Raw genomic sequence first — 24,876 nt, forward strand, 5'->3', positions numbered from 1 at the left:
AATGGTGTATAAAGTGGGTATAAATCCGACAATACATGCACATCTGTTGGTACTAGCAAGGTTCCTGGGTTTAGCAGGCACTGCGAGTAAAGGTTGGGGCCCAGTGTGTCACACCGTGCTGCAAACACATGGTATAGGGCACCTCAGGTGTTGTGTGTACAAGGAGGAGCATGCAACCATGAAGGAGGCAGTCATCAGAAGTAGAAGGGAGAAAGGGAACTGGAGACAATATGAGAACTTAAGCACTTGGACCCCTGTGAAAAAAGGCACGAGCAGAAGGCACTGTCAGTGCGGGCACATGAGACTTTACGATCACAGACAGTCAGAAGACACAGCACAAACATACCTGTGGGTATAAGCAGAGGCACAGACTCCAGTACATACTTGTCTTCAAATATACACCAGGGCATAGGGTACAGAAAGAGGGCAGGGTACAGACAGCAGGAACTGTGAATAGAAACAGAGACACGGGGCACAGCAAGCTCCTGAGTACAAGAGGAATAGCCCACCCACGGTTGGTTTTACAGGCCAGGGCACTGGGCACAACTGGCAATGTGAATACAGGCTCAGGGTGCAGCAGACTCCTGTAGGAGTGATCCAGTCTCTTATGAGTACAGAGGAATCATGTAAACTCAGGTAAGTTACTAGGGTGTAGTGCCTGCTGTGCGCCAAGTTGGACAGAGTAAAGGCATGAGGCACTGCGAGTACAAGCAGGGTCACAGGCCCATCAAGAACTTATTTGGGCCAGACACCAGGTAAAGCAGGCACCTGTGGGCGCAGGCACTGGATACAGCTGCTGTCGGAGTACAAGCACAGGATTCAGCAAATCCCCTGTGAGCAGGCACATGGTACGTGTACAATTATGTGGGTGCGAGCAGGGTCACAGGGTACAACAGGCTCCCGTGGGTAAAAATGCGGGATAAAGTAGGCTCCGTGGGTACAAAGTGTACAGCAGACTCCAGAGGGTACAGGAAAAGAAGAATAGAAGGTCGCTGTGTGTGCAGGCATTGATTGGCTAACCGGGTTCTGTGGCTAAAGGCTCAGGGTAGCGCAGGCTGTCTCGTGCGCAGCTTTGGATGGAGGCAGGTCACAGGGTAATTAACACTGGCTCTTCTGCATGTGCAGCACAGGGTAATGCAGGCTTTTGTGAGTATAGAACACAGTGTACCGCATGCTCCTGTGGGTGGGAAGAGTACAGGGTACATACAGTAGAGTAAAGGCATAGGACACAGCAGGATCCCTCGGGTATAGGCACAGTGCACACACACAGGCACAGCTGAGGGTGCAGGCAGAGTACATCCGACTCCTGCGGGTACAGACACTGACTATTGCAAGCTCCTGTGAATATAGGGATATGTAATGGCGAAGGCTGTAAAAAAAAGGATTCGGTAGGTTCCTGTGTTTACAGGCACAGGGCGGGGTTACAGGCACAGGGCGGGGGACACAGGCACAGCACTCACCCAGGTCGTCCTTGTCCAGGCTGATCTCCTCCATGACGGACGGCATGACGAAGGAGAATGTCTTGCGGTTGAAGTAATACAGAGTGTACCCCACAAACATGGCGGTGAATATTACCGTACGGTAATAGCCGTACCCGCGCGCCGCAGCCATGGCAGAACCCGGTGAGATCTTCTGATTTGTGGGTTTGGAAACGTTCGTCGACACAACCCGCGATCTGTAATGAGCTGAGCAGCTTCACTCCCCTCCGGAAAAGGGCATTATTTGAAATAAAAACAATAACATTAAAAAGTTCCCAAAAATCCGTATAATAAAATGCCACTAATTGTTCACGTGCAACAGGAGGCACGGGCAAGGTGACGTCCACTTCAGAGGCGCACTTTTCGCAGCACTAGTCAGACTCCGGCGCTCTCTGCGGCTCCAGGTAGGGCCGACCTCCGGCAATCATTAACCTCGAGCGGCCCGGCCTTCACCTTACGACCCTTCACCCTGAGGAGGGAAGAGGGAAACAGTGAGCAAACATGTTGTGACCAGCAGAGGCTTGTGTGCAGGAACAGAGAGGGTATGGTGGGTGAGATACAGAAAGGCCATGTCAGAGGACACCGTGAATACACCACCAATGGCGCATATGCGCTACTCCAACATTAAAATAAACCATTCAATTAACCCATTCTTTCATAGCGCATGTGGTAGCATACTGTTATTTACAGACAGCACCGTTGCACAGTTTCCATTGAAAAGGCTACAAAATTTGCACTGACATGCAGTTTTACTGATAAAACTATGTAGGACACTAACGATAACAGGTGGAAATCAGGTTATAGCAAATATTTATTGGTTGCACATCACCAAGTAAAGGGTTTGATCATATTAAAATCCTTGTTTCTTTCACATTTCAGAATTATAAAAAAAATTGTGCTTCATTTCCTAACTGCTGATATATTTTGAAGTATTTGGACCGTTTATTTACAAGTATTTTAATGTTGTGTGTTAGGAAGAAAAAGTGACATCCTACAGCCTTTCCTTTCACAGTCCCAGAACTCCAGCAAGACTGTCAGAAAGTTCACTTTACATTCTCGGAGAGCAAAGTGAGAGGATTTTTTAAACACCAATCTCCAAGTTAAAAGAATAAGGAGCAATTTGTCAGAATACATAGTCCGATATTTGAACGGTCTTTGAATACACAGCAAACGTGACCAGATAAAAACTAAATTTGAAGGCATCTTTATTACCATTCACCTTCTGAGTGCCAGCTACCACGGTTATTTTGGGGTTGCTGCATTACCACCGCACTCTTACTTCAAGTGCCTATGGTGAGCATCAGGATCATCGCATGAATGGACCCAGCCTGCCCTTTGGCTGAAGCTCCCACGTCTTTCCATTACTTGAGATGTCAGTCACACAGCCTCAGACCCGTTTTGGTTTAAAGGATTGAGGCCTAAGGAGTAAAATGGTATTGGGGGAATATCACCTCCAGGGTAAAGGGAGGTTAGCAACAGAGCTCTATATATGAATATGAGGGTTTAGATATTTGCATTTTAAGATGACTTTCCAAGTTGATTACAGTTCCACTACATGCAGTGGTTTAAATGGAACATTAGAAGTGCCAGTACGCACTAATTAGACGGGGTGGGCAGTTAGGGGCGTGGCTCTGAGCCAGGAATTTAACAATAGCCACATAAGTAAGCTGTAATGCAAATGTTCTGATTTTCTTGTAGAGCGCTTAAATGCCCATGGGCCAAATTTGCACAATATTAAACTGGCTAATACATAGGAGACATGGCAAGCATCAGCTTCTATGTCATTGGTGCAGGGCCTCATTTTCGGGAGTTTGATATTGCGCAAATTTGTGTTTCGCGTTTAAGTGCTTTACATGACAATCAGAGCATTTGCATTAAAGCGTACTTTTTTTAAGCATCACTGCTTATGGGAGTTGTCCAGAATCACAGGATGTTGAGCCGACGTCGTGATTCGATCCTGGTTCTCCAGCTCCACTGTTGGCAGCTCTGACCACATCCTCATTCTCGTTGTGATGCCAATTAGAATATAACACTGCAGGAACAACCCAGCACAGGAATACACTGACTGTTGCCTGCCAGACCGGCACATAAACACGCTCAATTGAAAGGGTCATTTTCAGTTTTTGCATAGCACATACCCATACTTCAGGGCATGAGCCCTGCTGATTCTGGGAGTACCGGTACTCTCCTTGCCCGAAAATAAGTTCCGGTACTCATGGGGAAAAAACTGAGAAGTGTTGGTACTCAGTACCGGGAAGTACTGGCCCATTTAAAGCACTGACTACATGTATTACATTTTTAGGCACAGGATATTAAATGTTTTGCCCAGAATCACACACTTTACAGTCAAATGCCAGAGCCGGGATTATAACCCAGGTCCTCAGGCTGCAAAGTCGACAGGTTATGCACTAGAACAGTGATACTCAAAGTACGGCCCTCCGGACCTTCACATGCCTGCAGAACAACATCACTGGCCTGCTGTAATTTCTCGAGAGTACTGAAATTCAGAAAGATGTTAAATAAACAGTTAAGCATTTGTTTACACCTAAATGAAGTAAAAGAAGAAGATGCAAAAAAGTTGTCCTGCACCACTAACTTTAGCAACACATTTAGTTTTGAGATATCTAGCATGAAAGGAGTACAAAATATGATAAAAGCCTCTTCAAATTTCATAAAAGTGTAGATTATTAACATGAAGAGGCGTTTCACTTCAGCACATCAGATTAAATCAGTGCATTAGTAAGCATTTTTTAAAAGTGATAGTTTTAAAAAATGAATGTAGAAACGTGCATGCCTTCTCCCACCCTGACAATGCCAATAGTGAACTAAGAGGCAAGTCAGTAAATCATCATGTTCATGTGGACCTCCCCCCCCCCCCCCCCCCGGTGGCCTTTGTTGTTGTTATACATGGATAACATTATAGTTTATTAAATCAAAAGCAGAAGGTTTTGATGAGTGCACATCCAGATATCGAGTATTTTGAGGTGCTCTTACATGTGATGGTGAAGAAAAAGGAGGCAAAGTGAAATAAAACAATTGCCTAGGATCACACAATTTGGTCAAGTAGGGATGCCGGGATTCACCCCAGGTTTTTAGGTCTCGCTGAGCCAATGCGCTTGCGCATTGCTGGCGAGATTCTAGTAAGCGGTCCGAAAAGTCTGCCAAAACTGCGGATTAGCATCAGTTCATGTGAGACAGGCGCGTGCACAAGGCCAGCCACGTCACACACCACCATTTGTCTGTGCCTCGGCATCAGACTTCAAAGGCTGCCGCTCCCCCCCAATCAGACTTCAAAGGCGGCCGCTCCCCCACCACCCGCATCAGACTTCAAAGGAATGTGCTTCTGCTCCCCGCCACAGCAATGCCGAGAGCATCTTTCACTTTCAGCACGGCGCACGGAAGACTTTCCTGCTTTGCTAAAGCTTGTCTCTGATTTTGTATCACTCTCCGTATTTGCAACTCTGTTCATCTAATAATAATAGATGATTCTTCTCTCTGGCTAGCTGGTTATCGGCGGCGTCACCGCACGCATTTGCGTGTTTCCCACTTCACCAAGTGTGTGTCTATTTGTTTTGTGCTTGTCTCTCTCTTCGTCTCGCCCTCCTCCACTGCAGGCGCAGCATAAGATAATGCGCCACACTGCTCGGCTGCGCTGTGCCGGTCTCAGCTCCCCCCTCTCACCCCGACCCCCTTACAGCAGCCGCTCTAATGCCATTGAAAGGCAAGACTTGCCTGCTTTGCCAAAGCTTGTTGAGTGTTATGTTGAGTTCTCTTGCGATCCGTTTACAGATCTTTATTTACTGCTTACATGCTTGATCATGCATTAAATGTTGAGATTCCCACTTAAATTTCCAGAGGAGTTTATTTAAGTACCACATATGGCAGTTCACACGCACACACACACGGGCATGTGCTTTCTATTCAGCAAGCCGTTACTCTGTGTCATTATTTCAGGTACATCCTCCCAAACGTTTTCTCACTTTTCCACCGATTAGCCGGGCTTTTGTCAGAGGTACCTCTTTGTACTCACAGATCAAAGGGAAGGAAATGGACGCGCTTCACTCATTATTCCATGTCGGAATCCCTTTTTTTCTTCATTGTTGCTTAACCTACATTACTTGTTTTCCTTCCACACAGAGAATATGCAGCATTGTCTCCATTATTTAGAGATCACTTTAAGAGGCCGCATTTGGCATCCAGGTCACATTGCATCAATTTCCTCATCAGAAAAGACCTTTTCGGTAACAACAAAATGGGAGTTCCTGGATACCTTGGAGTTTCATCCACCCTGTATCCTGCATCATTGAATACTAGTGTCTGAATCATTATCTGACGGTATAAAGTTACAAAAAATATGTTTCAGTACAAAGCTACTATTTGAAACCCTGATGCATAACACCATAAATTGCAATATCACAGTTTTTGGATAAATCACGAGTCAGTGTAGTTAAAGACTAATTTGCATAAACTGCAAATCTGTGGCTCGAACCAAAGCATACTTCACTTGAACTTCTATCTGCCTCCACGTAGAAGGTGAAACTGTTTCAGCACAACAACAAAAACCACAGTGTATTTTATGTGTTAACTCGCCTCTTCCTATTAGGCGCGATTTTCAGTGACTTCTTGTTTTTCATCCAACAAAATGGTAGAACTTTTACATGTGCTTGTAAGTACATTTAACGGTAGAAGTCCCAGCCTGCTTAAAGTTGTTGACTGTAAAATCTAGACTAGCTAAAATGCACCCCATGACAACTCCTTTTCAGATAGAATTGTTGCCCTCCAAACATATGATGCAAATTCCTTAGAACCAATCAAGTGAAATTTAAACGGGAAGACGTCTCAATGCCGCTCTCCCCTCTCACACCACTCTCTCCCCTCTCACACCACTCTCCCCTCTCACCACTCTCTTCTCTGTCCCCTCTTCCCTCTCCTCTCTCCCGTCTCTTTATTCTCCCCACTCTCCCCACTCACCACTCTCCCCTCTCACCACCCTCCCCTCGGCCCTCTCACCACTCTACCCTCTCACACCACTCTCTATCCCGTCACACCACTCTCTCTCCCCTCTCACCACTCGCCCCTCTCACCACTCGCCCCTCCCACCACTCGCCCCTCTCACCACTCTCCCCTCACCACTCCCCCCTCACCACTCTCCCCTCTCACCACTCTAAGCTCCCAACAATCTAGCCCTCTCACACTCTCCCCTCTCAACACTCTACCCTCTCAACACTCTACCCTCTCAACACTCTACCCTCTAACCCCTCTCCCCACTCTCCCCTCTCACGTCTCTCCCCTCTCACCACTCTCCCCTCTCACGTCTCTCCCCTCTCACCACTCTCCCCTCTACACTATCACCACTCTCCCCTCTCACCACTCTCCCCTCTCCCCTCTCTCCTCACTTCTCCTCCCCTTCCTTACTCTCCCCTCTCTTCACTCTCCCCTCTCTCCTCTCCCCGCTCTTCTCTCTCCTCTCTCTGCTCACTCTCCCTTCTCTCCCCTCTCCCATCTCTCTCCTCACTCTCCCTTCTCTTCCCTCTCATCTCTCCTCAAGTACACATAATTGTCAATGAGCAATTACACTGCACTCTATGCAACATACACTCCAAATACCACTCAGTGCCACATAATTACATGCTACATATTTACACTGCGCTCAACGCAACATACACTCCAAATACCACTCAGTGCCACATAATTACACGCTACATTACACTGCACTCAATGCAACATACACTCCAAATACCACTCAGTGCCACATAATTACACGCCACATAATTACACTGCACTCAATGCAACATACACTCCAAATACCACTCAGTGCCACATAATTACACTGCACTCAATGCAACATACACTCCAAATACCACTCAGTGCCACATAATAACACGCCACATAATTACACTGCCCTAAATGCAACATACACTCCAAATACCACTCAGTGCCACATAGTTACACGCTACATAATTACACTACACTCAATGCAACATACACTCCAAATACCCCTCAGTGCCACATAATTACACGCCACATAATTACACTGCACTCAATGCAACATACACTCCAAATACCACTCAGTGCCACATAATGACACTGCACTCAATGAAACATACACTCCAAATACCACTCAGTGTCACATAATTACACGCCACATAATTACACTGCCCTCAATGCAACATACACTCCAAATACCACTCAGTGCCACATAGTTACACGCCACATAATTACACTGCACTCAATGCAACATACATTCCAAATACCATTCAGTCCCACATAATTACAACGCCACATAATTACACTGCACTCAATGCAGCATACACTCCAAATACCACTCAGTGCCACATAATTACACGCCACATAATTACACTATACTAATGACAACATACACTCCTGACAATACCACTCAGTGCCACATAATTATATGCTACATAATTACACTGCGCTCAACGCAACATACACTCCAAATACCACTCAGTGCCACATAATTACACGCCACATAATTACACTGCACTCAATGTAACATACACTCCAAATACCACTCAGTGCCACATAATTACACTCTACTGAATGCAACACACTCCACACAATACCACACAGTGCCACATAATTATATGCTACATAATTACACTGCACTCAATGCAACATACACTCCAAACAATACCACTCAGTGCCACATAATTACACACCACACAATTACTCTACTGAATACAACATACACTCCACACAATACCACTCAGTGCCACATAATTATATGCTACATAATTACACTGCGCTCAACGCAACATACACTCCAAATACCACTCAGTGCCACATAATTACACACCACATAATTACACTCTACTGAATGCTCCACACACTCCACACAATACCACTCAGTGCCACATAATTATATGCTACATAATTACAATGCTACATACACTCCAAATACCACTCAGTGCCACATCATTACACTATCTATCTATCTATCGCCCTCACTCTATCTATCTATCGGTCGCCCTCACTCTATATATCTGTCTATCTATCTATCGCTCTCACTCTATCTATCAACCTAACTCTATATATCGCCCTCCCTCTATCTATCTATCTATCACACTCACTCTATCTATCGCATCACCACAGCATCACTCAGCACCACCACAGCATCACTCAGGGCACCACAACATCACTATGCGCTACAACAGCATCAATGAACGCCACAGCATCACTCGTCGCCACTACAACATAACTCAGCGCCACCACAGCATCAATCTGTGCAACCATTCAACAACAGCTGGTACAAATATGTTCTCTCAATGTTTCAAGCTGTATTACAAATGTCACAAAAAGATGTTAATATTTCACTTCTGTTATTGGATTTGTCACAATAAAATACACCGAACATAATCTTCACAAAAGTTTAAGCTATTGCCATTATAAATTACAATAACTTTGATTTAAGTATTAATTATTTTAAAAAATGAAAAGCCTTTGTTATTTGTAATATCAATACATCTAAGTCACGTAAATACAACACATATTGCATTACAAATGCCACAGGTGTCACATTTGCGAAAGTTACAACTATTGGCATTGTAAATAACAAAGCTATTAATTTAGCTATTTTCAAACCCAACACATAAATAAAAAATGTGTTATTTACAATACCAATAGCTCAAACTTTCCTATTGCGAGACCTATTGCATTGCAAATGCTTGTTTGATTTCCCCCATGCCCACCTTTATACCCTGTACAGACTATCTCCCACCCTGCTGGCATCAATGCGACCCTCAGGCACACCACAGACTATACTTAGTGACCCCTGGAACAATGTTTGCGAGTACCCATGCACTAGAAGGTCTTGCAGTTTCCATGTGAACGTCAGACACCGATTCCTGCAGCCACGCATTAGTCCATTGAGCCCTCACCAAGCTCGCCTCACTACGTATGTGCTCCAGCCTCACATTATGCCAATGTGACATCCTTGACCCATGTCCCCCACACTATGTTCGTGTGAACCCAATCGCTTTGCGCGTCGTGTGTATAAACCCCAAAGCTTCAGACACTGTCCAAGTGTCCCGTGTTCCTCCTCTCGTTGTCTGTCCGTCTGTCCCCGGGCCTCCAATCGCTTCACAATATTCCTGTTACTGTACTCCGAAGCTGCTGACAGTCTCTGGATGTGCCCCCTGCGTGCCACAAGCTCCTCACACAGCCTTTCTTTGCACCCTGCTCAGATGAGGGGAAGTGACATGGCCATGCAAACGCTGCACGCACGCAGAGCCAATGACCGACCGTGTAGCATCGGATGCAGCCCTGGCCTCTTTCACACCGGTGCCACCGAAAGTGCCCTACCTGGTGCTCCTGTGCTAAGACCCTCCTTCTCCTGGTGCTCCTGTGCTAAGACCCTCCTACTCCTTCTGAGGGGAGACAGACTGGCAGTGCAGCACACCCGTGGGCCTGCAGCCCCTACGCATGTAACTGGAGCCTCGTGTCCCGCACTCAGAGACCCTGAGGCGCAGCAGGTGGGAGCGAGGCCTCGGGGGCTAAATATACCGCCGACTGGACTGACCTCGGCCTGCAGGTCTCGTCCTAAATACCACTAGCCGCGCCACGGCCGCACCTGGCCTGCCCGGCTGTCCCACTGTCTGTCAGAGAGTCGTGTGTGTCTCTGGAGGGTTCGCCCTGTGTTCTCGCGCCGCTTTTCCGCGAATTTCGCGCGGGCGCGCCTCCGAGTCCTGGCTGAAGACGCCATTCTAGCGTGCTGACGAGTCCACCCGGACGTCTACATTCGCCAATTCTGGTCAGCAGGTCTGAGTCCTGGCAAGTCCTCTGCCAGCATGCATGTTTGTGAGTGCTGGCCTACAGTCTTAGACTACTCACGCAGCCCATGACGTCTGGGTAGAGAAGAAAGACAACTTGCAGGTAAGTGTGTACTGTATGTAGTAACGTAAGACACGGTCTAGTGTCTCAGTTCTTTCTGTAACTGCACACCTAACACCCACCCACCACCAGGCGTCACAGGTCATGTGACACTGGCCAATAAAGGGGCCGAGCGCTCGTGCTCTGTGCCCATTCACCCATCTGTTACCACTGTGTCAGTGTCTGCCTCATTGTGTGCTTGCTGCGTCATGAGGGCCTAGCGCCCCTCACCTCAGGATCACGACAATGGCGACGAGGCGGAGCTGTGCCCAGCGTGCCACAGCTAATTGAAGCCATCGTGGGGGAAGAGGAGAGAGCTGTGAGGCGACGTCGCGCCCCCCTCCCCCACAGGATCGGCGCCGGCCTGCAGTGAGGCCCGCGGGGCGTGTGCCTTGCCCCGGGCCTGGATGCCGGTTGAGGTGACTGAGAGCCCACCTCGCACCTCCAGCCTGCAGGAAGAAAGAGCGGACTGCCCAGTGCCCACCTGAGACGGCCGCGGAGCAGTGACCCCACGGAGAGGTGCACCGGCCGGGCGGAGCCCACTCGCAACGACCGCGACAGAGCGACAGGCCCACCGGCCGAAGGTGAGCCCCAGGGGCGAAGTGACTTTCATTAACTATGCCCAATTATAAGCAGGACCAGCGGAGCCCAACCGCGGCCTGCCCGAGTCGTCCCCTGCCCCCGCCGCGTGTGTGACTGGAAGCGGCGGGGCACAGAGACTAATGGCTGCGTGAGGAAGCGCGGCCGGACCCGCAACACCCGTCAACAACGAGGGGGAGGGAGCGGAGTAGCTAACCGCCTCCCGACCCCCCTCGCGACGTGATCAAGACCAAGCGGAGCCCACCCGCGGCCTGCCGGTGACATCCCCACCGAAGAAAGACTGCAGCGCCAGCGGAGCTCACCCGCGGCCTGCGACGTCCGTGACAGGTCTCCGCCGCGCAGCGTGTGGAATGTGAAGCTGCTGCGGCGGGAGACCGGAGCCTAATCAGCATTGGAAAGGCAGAGCCGGCGGAGCCTACCCGCGGCCTGCCTCAAGCACTCCCCGCCCAAGGAAGTGTGACCGGAGCGACGCGCTCCCCGCCTGAGGAAGCATCAACCCCCCCCCCCCCCCCCCCTCTCGCAAAGAGAGTAAAAGTTGAACTAAAAGCGGAGCCCACCCGCTGTGGGCTGAAGGGAGAGAGTAGCGGCCGCCAACCCGTGCCGCCGTGAAGGAGAGAAGTGAAGTCCTCCGGCCCGGGAGACTGCCTACGAAGAACACAGACAGTCACAAACGTGCCACACTCAAGAAGCCGGCCAGCCAGATGGCTGCACCAAAAGCTGACCCACCGGCGGTCGCTAAAGGAGGTGACCGAAGCAAGAGTCAACAAACCGTAACACAGCAAGTATCACACAAGAGGACCGAAGATAGCCTGCCAGCATCGGCAGAGTGGACCGGCAGAGGTCCAAGAAGTTCGAACACCAAGACACAGTCCACGATCAGCGACTAACGAACTTCGACAACCACAAATCAACATGTAACGTCTAAAGAGGGAGAGAAGATCGCAACGCCCGGTCCAGTCACAGACTGACGAGAGAAGACAGTGTCCGTGAACCAGGACAGGACCGGATGGAAGCAGGTGGAGTGCACGCTGCCTGGAGAAGTCTGGTTAGGAAGATGTAACAGCAAGGTGACCAGACCGCGTTGCGAAGAAGATGGAGAAAGGAGAAGAAGTCTGAGTGGCATGACGTCACCAAAGAAGGAGAAAGGAGAAGAGGTCTGAGTGGCACGTTTGCCACCACCGAAGAGAAGAAAAGGAAAAGAGGTCAGAAGCACGACGACAGGACGACAAAGAGAATGGACGATAACTAAGAGGAGTGTGAACCAAGACACCACGACACTCAAAAGGGGAAACACCGAGGAGAACGTGAGAGGTGCACAACAGTCCACACGCACGACCAAGTTACAAGTAACACCACTGGAAGGAAGCGTCCACATGCGAACTCGACAGTCATCCATGGAAGGACAGAAGAGAGCACGCCAGTCTGTTGGCAACACCCACCTCTGGGATGGAACGGATGAAAGGGCCGCGGAAATCCAGGGGCAGAGGCCTCAGGGACACCGGTGGCAGCGGGTCCCACACGAGAGACGGACTGTTGAAGCTCACGCTGAAGATCCTGGAAGACCGAAGGTCGCACACGACTGAACCAGTGCCAACAACACCCTTTCAGGTGGAACTCGGACACGGAGAAGATGACCCGTAGCGACGACCTTCAACATGTTTGAAGAGGCAAGGCGGTATGCACACCGGTCCAGTGGAAACCTGGCAGAAAGGCCTCCGGGTCGTCCAGTGAGAGGGGACACCCACGAGAGAGGGGTATCCGTGAGAGGGATAACCTGCAGCTGAAAGTCCAGTTAAGAACAGACACCAGTTTCAACCAAGCACTTTGAACAGGACGGTCCAGCGAAAAGTAACACACTTGGGACTCAATGTATATTTACACTTCTGCACGTTCACAGGATGTGAAACAAAGCGAGAGAGACTGTAAAGCCCACTTACAAGCTGCAAGTCTGCCAAGGCAAAAGAAAAGACATTGCCAACAATCAACTGAACCAGCAGTAAAGACCACCACGTGGGAATCGTCGTGTAAATCATAAGTTTTGTTTGAACTGTTATGTTTTCCCCGCAGGTTGAACTCTAGTTAGGGTAATTTGCTTAACTAAGGTTGGGAGGGATGTAGTAACGTAAGACACGGTCTAGTGTCTCAGTTCTTTCTGTAACTGCACACCTAACACCCACCCACCACCAGGCGTCACAGGTCATGTGACACTGGCCAATAAAGGGGCCGAGCGCTCGTGCTCTGTGCCCATTCACCCATCTGTTACCACTGTGTCAGTGTCTGCCTCATTGTGTGCTTGCTGCGTCATGAGGGCCTAGCGCCCCTCACCTCAGGATCACGACACTGTAGATCCTATTGGAGCAAGCTGCAAGAGGGCGTCCTCTCTCCTCCAGTCCTCCTCCAACTGCCCCCTCGCTCCCCTCGCATTCCATTCTAGGACATGTGGGTAACTTGCCACCAGGTTACACTGACCATGGTTACCAAGACACCACGTCTCAACTTCGTAATTACATTATAAATAACACTAAAAGACCAACAACTATACTACTAATAAAAAACGTACTAATGCAGTATACATCACTCCTAGTAAGTTGCTTTTGACAGAAACACAGCTGTTGGGAAATAACAAAAATAAGATGCATAACTGCATAGAGGAATTAGTCAGTCAAGTCAAAGTAAACTTTATTCGGCCAAAGGCCATAAAGAACACATAAAATAGAAAGGCATGGATTAAAAAATTAATCTCGTACAAAATCATAGACAATACCCAATTTTCAAATAACAATTCTGAGACAAAATATTTAAAAGAGCCAAGTCAGATGGACTAAATCATGTCTAAAACATTGAAATGTAGCCCTTAAAATTCATATCTCTTCTTGACTTGACATAGAGATAGTCATAATAGGCATGCATATAATAATTACAACATCATAAATAAGCAAGTATGTGACAGGTATAACCTGTTAAGAGATAATTGTAACATGTATGTAAAAGTTACAACACAACACCAGTTTCTTCTCTTCATAAATTTACATTACAAAATCTGCATACTTTTTGACAACAGCACTGTTCTGCCAGTCGGTGCTGCCATAGACATAGAACTACTACTTCGATCCACAGCATCAATAAGTGTTGGATGTGTACTGGTTGCTGTAGGGTCCTCTAGCAAGTAATGCGCTCCCCTTTGTTCTTCTACAACTCCAGTGTCATCTCACAACCATTCCATAGATTTAGAATTTCTTTCTTGTCCGTTCTTTTCTGCTTGCCAATTCAGAATTTTATCACAGTTTGCCATTCAGCTGAAGAGCCATTTTTCTTCATCTGCCAACAAACCAGATTTAGCATACACTTCTTTTACTCTCATCGGCTCTGAAAATTTGCTACATCCCTTCTTTGTCTTTTGACCCAATTTCACTCTCTCCCAATCACCTGCTGTTAACTTAACATCCCTCCCACCATGTTTTTTGTCTTAATATATCTTGTACAACTCTTGCATTTTTGCTAAATTGTTTTTCACAACTGAGGGAGACCATCTACTACAAATTTTCAATCTCATCAAAGCTTTGTTATCTTTAGTAAAATGATCTATACCCCTGAGAATCTTGAAGGGACTCTAACCAGTTCCTGTGGGCGTAATTCTGTATGCCTAGATCGTGTTATGTGATTTCTTCACGCAATCCAATCCTGCATTGATGGCAGCTTGTTACTACCCATCACCACTCGATTAAAATGTTCCACAAGATCATTTCTTGCAGGATGATATGCAGGAGCCTTTTTACCCAATAATTCCATTGCTGCTTAAAAATCTCACAAACTTTTCAGATATGACTGAGGGCCATTGTCACTTAATATGTTTTTCAGTATACCTTATCTTAAAAATGTTTTTTGTGAGAAGGAAACTGCATTAGCATTAATAGTCTCGGACACCTCAATTGCAGGCCATTTAGAGTAATTATCCACAATGACCCTAACATATCTGGAGACTCCCCAATCACCTAAAATAGTTTCCAAAAAGTCCACACTAGTTCTTCCCAAGAACCCTCTGGTCCCCTTCGATTCCCCCAGGGATGGTCTAAGTAGATTCTGGGTTTTATCTGAATTTGCCCATATTTGGCAGTTCTTCACGCATCTTTCAGTGTCAACATCCACTCCCGGCCACCAATAGAATGATTTCACTCTTCTTTTAAGTTTAATTATGCCTAGGTGTTCTTGATTGCTTATTTCTAGAATCCTTGATCTTAGACCTTCTGGAGGTATCAATCTATCCCCTCTTAAAACATAGCCTGTATCGCTAATGGACGATTCGTCCCTGATCTCCCACAATTCCCTGCACTCGTCATTCAAAGTACTTTTGTTGGTCCAACCTTCTAAAAATCAATTGTTTGATCTGTTTAAGAATTTCATCTTGTTCATATTTAGTTTTACATTCCTCATCTAGAATAGCTATGAGGTAGCACTCCCCAAGAGTGAGAAGTGTCCCCCGGGCTCCTAGAGTGTCCTTATATAAAGGTTACCAGTACATTATTGTTTTTCTTTGTTGACAGAATACATATCCCCAGAAGAAGGCATTTGTGATATGCCGAAATGCATTGGGATTGTTAGAGTGCATGATTTAAACTTGGAAGACTATGTTAAAGCCGAATATATCCTTGTGAATACAACAAGATGGATTAATACAAGCATATCAACAATAAACATTCTCATTTACTTTATTATATTTACTGGTGAAACCTTTATATAAGGGCACTCTAGGAGCCCGGGGGACACTTCTCACTCTTGGGGAGTGCTACCTCATAGCATTAATTACGCTCCCAGTCGGAGGGCGATACCCCGGAGCACCATACAGACTTTTGAAACTATTTTCCAAAACCGCAGTGCGTCCAGTAATACCCAATTAGCACGTTCCATTTATCATCTAGAATAGCTACATTGCCTTCATCCACCATTGCTGCATTTTAGTCATATAATTACCTGCATTTCAGTCTGCTGGAGACCGCCTCAAATAATCTGCTACTTGGTTCTTTTTGCCTGGTAAGTACTCTACATCATACATGTAGTCTGGTACTCTTAATGTCATCCTAGCTATGCAAAGTGTATCTTTGATGATGCCCTTGGATGTAAGGATTTTAACCAGTGGCCTGCTATCTGTGTGGAGCACAAATTGGGTCCCCAAAAAATACTGCCTACATTTCTCCAAAGCCCAGACTGCAACCAGCATCTCCTTCTCTATTGCTGAGAATTTCTCCTCTGATGGAGACAAGGACCTGGAAGCATACGCCACTGGGTATTCTTAATCTGAACAAGATATCTTCGTTAAAACTGCTCCTAGCCCTTTACCACTAGCGTCTGTGGTGACAATGCTGTTTGACCCAACTTCAAATCCCTGCAAATAAACCCCTAAAACAATATCCAACTAATTCTTTTAAAAATCTGCCTGTAAATCCTCACTCCAACTAAACTCCGTTCTCACTTTTAACAATTCTCATAATCTGTGAGTCTTCATGGCAAAGTTCCATACGAACTTTTCATAAAACTCTGCCAGATGCAGAAAGATCTGACTTCATCAATGGGCTGGTCTGACAGAACGCGCTACAGGACAGCTCGGCTTTGCAGAGAAGTAATGAAACCTCTGACTGCATCAAGGTGCATGAGGTGAGCAGGCAGAAACTTATTGTGGGGTGAGTTTCGACGATAATGCTGCATGCAAAAGGACCTTTGTAGACTCAAATTATTAAGCAAACAAGACATTTCAGCAGTAATTACTTTTTTACCTACACTCCTGCAATTTTGCTTGAAGATTTCAGCTGTGTTCAGCTGCTAGAATCTCGTGGAGAAACGTGACAGGCCCTTTGTGTTTCCACAGACCTTGTAATTTTGTACATAGTGGGGCTGATAACAAGGGTATTTCCTTATTTATAGCACATCCTTCATTCCAGGCAGCAGCACAGAAAATTACATAACAGGAAGTGTGCCACGGGAATCTGTATCACTGGAAGTTGTTTCACAAGAATAGCCAGATTACCAATACTGTTTTATAAATGGTCATAAGCAGACCACATGGTACTCTATAAAGGTGTTTTTCTATTTATTATTGCTAAAATAAAACAAAAAATTATTTATTATTAAGTTCAAATAACAAGCAGACCTCTACTGACTGAAAACTGTTTTGACTGAATATATTAGTTGATGGCAAAATTAATTGGGTGAGGGTGGTAGTTTTGCGTTAAAAAACTTTTTATGGGCATTTAAAAACAAAGGTTCTTTTTTATGAAAGATTCTTAATTGCAGTATATCCTGCTACACCCTGTATGTTAGTGGTTTATACTGTAAAATGGTGGTTTAGTTTACACATGCACAATAGCTTCGCCCCATACACTACATTCATCAACTTCTGTCCCCCTCCCCACTCAGTTTAGTAAAAATGAGAGAACCTTTGTAGGCAAATTAAATGAAAGAATAAAAGAGGATGAAGAGAAGTGACGGGACGACAAAGAAGGGAATCAGAGGAAAGGACAACGGAAAAATAGAAGATCCACTCCAAAGATTAAGTGTTGACTTTGCAAAAAGGGAACCTTCTGTATGGTGCTAAGACATGAAGGGAATGAGACTGTAGAAGACATAGGATGGAGTGAATGTGGCATAGCTATTTATTTAGTGAAGGATAGAGTTTTTGCTGAGTTTGAGGGAAGAATTAAAGGCATATACTAGGTGTGTGGTAAGTCAGTTTACTTTCACTTGCCACACAATAGGGCAGGTAGTTGCTATGCAACTTAAGTTTTCCCCAAAATGTATCACACTGATAACACAGACCACAAATTTCTTATTATTTATTTGAAATTGCATTTGCTCTACCGTACGTGATTTGGGAATAAGATCTTATTTTACATTTTAAAAATCCTAGAAATTGACTGAAAAACCTGAGGTTAAAGTGACGTATTGTTAGGTATGGTAATAATATATCTTACTTTACATTATATAAACCTCAGAATTTCACTGAAAAAACACAAAAGTTTTGTTACAGTTAGGTGAAACCGTCAATTAAAATGTAACATTTTAAATTTGACAATCACATAAGGTAGAGCAAACGCAATTTCAAATAAATAATAAACAATATCTTTGCAGCATTAATACCCTCAGTGGGTGTGGCTTTGAATGATGTTAAGATTAAAAAACTGTCAACCTTAGTAGATGGACTAGCCACTTCCAAAGTGGGTGCCTTGACCATCTTTAACAAAGAACTGCTTGCAATAAGAGCCATGATAATACAGAACTGACACGCTTTAGACATGCTTCTTGCAAAGGAAGATGGCGTATACAAAGTAATTAATGCACAGGAATGTTGCATGCACATCCCTAGAATAGATAACCAGACGATAACCTATTTTACCAATATCACGAATATTACCCATGAACTAACCAAACTAGGAGGGACAGGTGCCTACAAAGGAATAGGCTCTATATTTGGATCTACTGGACAGGGATTAGCCAAAATAGACGAATGCCTAGGAAGTGTAGGCCAGGGAATACTAAAATAGTTTTGGACCCTTCTCTTGGTCATACTAATTGGCGCATCATTAATGCTTTCCTTTCTAAAATTGTGCAATAGAATTTCATCAACTTATGAGTTAGCCTGTGGGGAAAAAGCGGTCAGCAACGAGCAGAAGGAAAAGGAAAGGAGCACGTCAAAAATTGAGGAGATGCGGAATGAACTTTATGACATGATGAAGCAAGTAGAAAAATCCAAGAATAATAATCTCCAGACTGATGGCAACTGTCCTGTGAAGGAGAACTCCTTAAATCAGATGATTTAGAAATCATCGGGGGTTGTTGTGGGGTGTGTTTTCTATTGGTGACCCATAATGCACAAGAAATCGTGCTTTAACTAAAATAGGACAACTTTGTTCTATCATCCACTTTGGATGTAACACTGTAGTATGCCACATGATTAGCTCCTGCTGCTATTATTTTGCCGTAATATAAGATTTTAGGCTTTGCTATACAAAGACTAAAACTTTCTCAGCTGCACTAAAAGAAATATAATTTTCCCATCAACCTAACGGTGTTAGACTGGACAACACACTATGTAATGAGTCATGCTGCATATACAGACTCTGGGAACACCCGAGCCCCATGTATTTGAATGAGGACAGAATTGTCAAATGTATTTTGTAATAATAGTTTCTTTCTACTTATTTCTCATTCGTAAAGGCCCTGTCAACCATGTACTCGTTTAGTGAATATATGAAATCCTTTGTTAAAAGTTCTATGAAAGGATGCGATTCCTCATTTTGGGGATATCCCTTTTCTTCATTTTTAGAAGATAAATCTATGCTGGTTTCGTATTAGAATCTTACTGAGTTTTTTGCTATATTCTTTATTAATTTATGAGCTTATTGATTGCCGTGGGCTCTGCATATGCACTTCTGTATGTGGAATATTGTGTAAATCTTAAAAATGTCCTGGTCTGTCATTCTTCAGCAGAAATGCTTTCAGTCCGATATCCCTTATGTAAGATTTTACTAAATAGAGAGATGGGACAAGCGGGGAGCACCAAATTCAATTAGCGACTACACCGCTGCCGAACCATCCATTGGTGCGTACAGAAGGGTAAATGAGAAGTAGATTTGGACGCTGACATCGGTCTTTGCTGATTTGGTGCACAGCCCATGGGGCGTGTGCTTCGGCTGTGGTAGATCACACACAGCGTTTGTGAAGCAGGCTTGCACCTTATGGCTCTGTACCACAGCACAGGGGGCAATGTGTTAGTCTAGGAGGTCTGCAGTCCTTGGGTCCCCGGGCCTTGACCTCAAGCAGATCATATTCAAGTCGACTGCCCCTCAGGTGATTCCACCAAGGCATAAAACAAAGACACGCAATAGCCCTTGTTGTAGGCCTGTACATATTCAGTAGGTCTGTAGCCTCTACAGGAGGCCAGATGTCTCATAAGTAGCGCCAGTAAGTGCCACAGGTCAGCATGTGATGCTCTCTCGCTAGGCAGGCAGCAGTAGCAGTCCCCAAATAAGGTGCCTTGGCATATGTTGTAACAAGTTCAGCCCTCACGTAGCAGGATAGAAGTAAGGGGCACTTTGGGATTCAGCCAGTGGCGTGGCAAGGGTGCCACCAGCCTTAATCCACAGGAACACCCACCCCATATCCGGTATCGCAGTAAAGCAAATCCATAACGGAGGTTCAGTGGGCCCTGGTGACACTGCACTTGCTGATGGCCCATATCATGCCCAGTATTCGCTTAACAAGCCATCAGCCCATAGGTCTAAGGCAAGAGTGTTCTACGCACAGTCCTTGCTAAGCCGGTCTGCAGTTCCCTCGGCAGGTGCCTTGCTTTGGCAAGCAGAAAGTCCTCCCCGGAGGCCATCCTATAGGTCTCCTCCTGGGTGCACTGTTTAGACCATTTACCCTCGCAACCTCCCACCAGCGCTTATCTGTGGGTGTGTGCACTACCGTGGGTGGGCCCTGTTTCTCCTCGATGCACCCCATAAAGCACTGTGCTGGCTGCCTGTTACCTGTGCTCCTCGGTCAATCCAGAGAGGACCATTTTCAGGACAGTCCATTTCGGCGGTTGATCCTCTGAAACTCACCGAAGGACTGGAGCTTTTCCCCATCAAAGATTAACATACAGGCACATTTATCTCTCAACCCCTTTCATTCTACTTCAGGCATAAGTGTAGCAAAACACGAGTGCACCCACACCAACACACATGGTCAGACTGGAACAAAAAACGCCCCTGGCAGCAAATTAAAAGTGCCCCCTTTATGGAATTAGATATCTATGTGGTCCAAATTCTGAAAATTGGGGCCATTCTAAACGTGTAAAGACACGCTGTATAGGTGTTTCGCAAGGTATTGGAGACTACATGTATATGATCCTGCTGCATGTAATATTTGTAGCAATATTGGAAATCATCAGTAACATTCGGCCCAGTAGACCACAACCAAGCTCACACCCAAAATAAATGGCCCACACACGGACGTGTCTGGCCAGCCCTTTGAGGACTGCCAGATTGCCCCATAGGCCAGTCTGACCCTGCCAACTCACTAACCAAAGAGGAAGGCACACTACCCACACCAGTGCTTAATTTGAACCGGTGGTTTCTGGTGCTCGGCACCAGCACTTAATTGGCAACACCAGCACTTATGACAGTCTGCCACACAATGGCACTGTTTGTCTTGTTTAGCACAACAGCAGTGATTTAATAATTCAACATATATTACAATGACTAAAACCTGCTGTCGAAACTATTCTTATATATTTGGGGGCCTGGAATAGTACGAATTGTCACACTTGTAGGATAGTGATGGTTAGTAGCTGTGTTGATACTGTAATTGGCAGCACTGACAGCAGCAACGGGTGGTTCAAGTGGAAGTGAACTTCTGACAAGGGCCTTGGCACTTATGTTTTTTACAAATTAAGCACAGACGCACACCTTTCCAACCAAAAACAACACTAAATTACAGCACATGAGCTGTGTTCCTCAATCTTATTGGCTTCAGTACAGGCCTCAGCATAACAGACTATGTAAGGGGACGAGCACCACCATAAACAACCAAACAAAACAACCACAATGCTCCCCATATAACACAGGCAATATTGTAAGACAACACTTTTCCAACAAAGCATTCCCCATATGGAGCGGTGTGCCACCTGTCCACGAATGCGCTATTTAAATGCATGTAGCTTACAATAGAATACAATATTGACCAGCTTCCTTGTACCTGAGCACACAGTCACCAGTTATCAGGCCTTGCTAAGCAGACTATGAGCCCCCGGCATAGATGCCTCTACATAGAACGTACACTTCTCATGAGGCAAGGTAGCAAGCCACTGGATCTTCGGGCTTAGGAACAGGCGTAGCATTTCACATCCCTCCCTAAAAAGCCAGCAGCCCCAGGATGAACCACGCATGACCCTTTCTAAGCAGGTCAGCAGTCCTGCGGCATCGGTTAGCTCGTCTGTTAGGCCAAGTGTAAATATCATGATAAGAAATAGTTTTATCTTTAGACAACACAAAAAGTGATATTTGATTTAATGTTGTTATTGTTGTGGTTTTAATTAACTGAACAATAAACGTATTTGGTACCCCTTTTGTACCCCTACTGCCTTGTAGCTCTGGAGGATGGCATAGGATGTACCACACAGTGGCTGCTGCCTCGGAACGGGGGTGGGGTGTATTAAACTTTTTTTATTTACCTTCTCCGCCGCATGCCTCTCCCGCCACTGCACGCCTCTCCTCCGTCTGCTGGGCGCACCCAGGCATCCGGACTGTCCCAGCCAATCACAACACTAGGTCTGAGCCTCCTGTTTGGATGCTCAGGCAGTGCCTGGGAGCCTATGCAAGTTCTCCATGGGGCTGTGCAACACAGCCCAATGGAAAACATGCCAACTGCGCATGACGGTTTGGCTGGCCAAACTGTCATGTGCACTTAGAGGAGTGCAAACCACTCCTCCCTTGCTTTTGAGTCCCAGAGCCCCGCCCGATTCTCGCATAGAAGAATAAAATGATAACAACGTCCTGTTATTATTATTTTCTTTTTTGCACTGCTGAAATAGCAGTGAGGCGATGCTCCTCCCCCTTAGCGGAGGAGCCGATACTGGTAGCACGTACCATCTGACTCCCCAAGCCTTCGATGAGGATGCTAGCTGAGCAAACGTGTAGCTCTGAGGAACGGTCAAAGCCAGAGAGTGTCAGCCCTTGGCAATGACAGCAGCCTATGGTGGACGAGTGCACTCACACCTACACACCCTGTCAGTTACAAACACTATATTATTGTTTCCGGCACATGAACCGGATTCCCACCGCCTGGGGCCGGGCAAGCGTGCACAGAACAATCAGCGGAGACTCTTAAGGTATCCTGAGAAGGCGCTTCACGAACCAATCTTAAGACACCGTGAGGTACTCTCCCTGTAACTCATGTCTCAACTCCTTTAAGACCCCCTCTCTCCGATGTGTATGAGGTTGAACGTGGTGCCCCACTGTGGAATGAAAGACAAGACATCAAGGCTTTCGACGAAGAACTGCTGTCAAGCCGTCATTGCAGGTGAACCACTGAAATAAAGACAGTCAGGACACAATCCTAAAACAAGCATTGGCAAAGTCAATAGGTCTTGTTTTTGCGAGAGTTAAAGCCATTGGCGTGAAAATTACAATGTCTTTTCCCCATGTTTTATGCGGTAGAGTGGATGTATGTTTGGAGTGTAATTATGTTAGTTGGATTGGAATGGTTAGCTGTGGAATTGCAAGGTGTGTCGTGGAATTATGTGGACAGTAATTATGCGGTATTGAGTGTACTGGAATTATGTGGAGTGGGATTGTGTGGTATGGAGTGAAATTATGCGTAATTATGTGCACAGTTCATTTACAGACATTTAAATGTTGTTTTGTGCTAGAAATAAAGCTTTTCTTTCACAGCAAGATTGTCACATACATACTTTGAAGTCAGAGAAAGAAAAGTAAACATCATGCTTCCTCAGAAGACAGACCCTGAAATTTGACCTCTGTGTTTGAATGCACAGTAAATGTGAAAAGATAGGAACACAATTTAAAGTCCTGTTTAACGAAAGTGAGCACTCGGAAGAATACTGTAAATAGGCTTTGCTCCATGGGTGGGACAAACTCAAGCTGGATAGCCTAAAGCAAATAAAGTCAGCAAATGTGAGTTACAAAGTCAATAGTAAGCAATGGGCGGAATGCATTCCCAGGGAAGCTTTCCGATTGTCCTCAAGATGTCTTTAGAAAAATAGACAGCTGCAATGTCTGGTAGGCTTCAACCTGAAAATTGCTACTCGTCCATGTGACATTGTCACTGAGTGATATAGTGTCTCACCGCAATTCCTGGTGGGCACTGCCATGAAGGCATAAACTAGGAATACCCCACACACACTTCCTTGGGGACGTTAGAGTCACTACAAGATGCTCAGCCCCTGAGGAACAAGTCTGCACAATGCTCCACTAATGCTACAAAAACTGTGTACATTTAATGGTGGTGTCCTGCCTGAATGGTTAATGGAGGAAGAATATGCAGCCCTTCTATCGCTAAGACACCAAAATCAGCGCTGCAAACAAGAACTTCCATCCAAAGTCAGACAAAAATGTCTACATATAACAAAAACCCACAAACAAATCATGGTTTATCACCTCGCAATGGAAACATAGTTTAAAGTGCAATAACAGGTAGCCAATCTGTTTTATTCTGCTGGCTGGCAGTAACCCGTGAATGCCCTCGTTCTGCGTGTTGGGGTGGTACACGCCCCCCCCAGCGCCTTGAGACCCTCACGGGTAAGTAGTGCGCTTTACAATTTCTGTGATTGATTGATTGATTGTCAACCAGCCACTAAAGTATGGTGGACAATGTAACAAAGGGATCATACTTCGTGTATTGATATGTGACACCCCAACTTAGAAAAACACATGACCCTAGGCTCCAGAACCAGTTCTCAACTGCCCTGCATATAGTTCTGGAACCAGATAACAATTTACATACATATCATGCACCACACAGACACCCTTATGTACAAAGCCAAGGCAGCTACATATCGAGTGAATATCAATCGAATAATACTACCCATATCTTCAAAACGCCTTCCACGACAGAGATCCGCAGCACCCCTACTTCCTTCTACCCTAGTTCCCCAGAGATATTATCTGGGACCCCGCCCACTTCAAAACTGTTAGCATCCAAAGTAGTGGGCACCCTTTCCTTGTGAATAAAGCAAATAAATGCCATATGAGTACCCACCGTGCTACAAATCCTTCCAAAGGGTGCCCACGCACAGACCCTCGTGGAGATCCCAAAAACCTACGACAGGAATATTAATATATGTTGGACTTGCTTGGAAGACTCCTTCGACACCACATGCCACTGTATAGCCTCAATCAAAGACAAAAAAGCATGCCAA

General features: G+C 45.8%; 1 protein-coding gene across 5 annotated transcripts in view; it reads right to left on the reverse strand.

Moving 5' to 3' along the window:
• Nucleotides 1–24,876, reverse strand: part of SLC37A4 (solute carrier family 37 member 4) — a 115,082-nt gene that overhangs the window by 62,631 nt on the left and 27,575 nt on the right. For 4 of the 5 annotated variants that reach the window (XM_086956756.1, XM_086956757.1, XM_086956753.1 and 1 more), the window contains exon 2: nt 1,461–1,947. In XM_086956756.1, the coding sequence (XP_086812882.1) occupies nt 1,461–1,611 (151 nt within the window). In that variant the 5' untranslated portion in view covers nt 1,612–1,947. Of the gene's footprint in view, nt 1–1,460; nt 1,948–9,800; nt 9,920–24,876 lie in introns of those variants that run through there. The other variant, XM_086956754.1, reaches the window with a different exon arrangement.

Source organism: Lissotriton vulgaris, chromosome 2_1, assembly GCF_964263255.1.
Source record: "Lissotriton vulgaris chromosome 2_1, aLisVul1.2, whole genome shotgun sequence".
In the NCBI taxonomy this organism is placed as follows: domain Eukaryota; kingdom Metazoa; phylum Chordata; class Amphibia; order Caudata; family Salamandridae; genus Lissotriton; species Lissotriton vulgaris.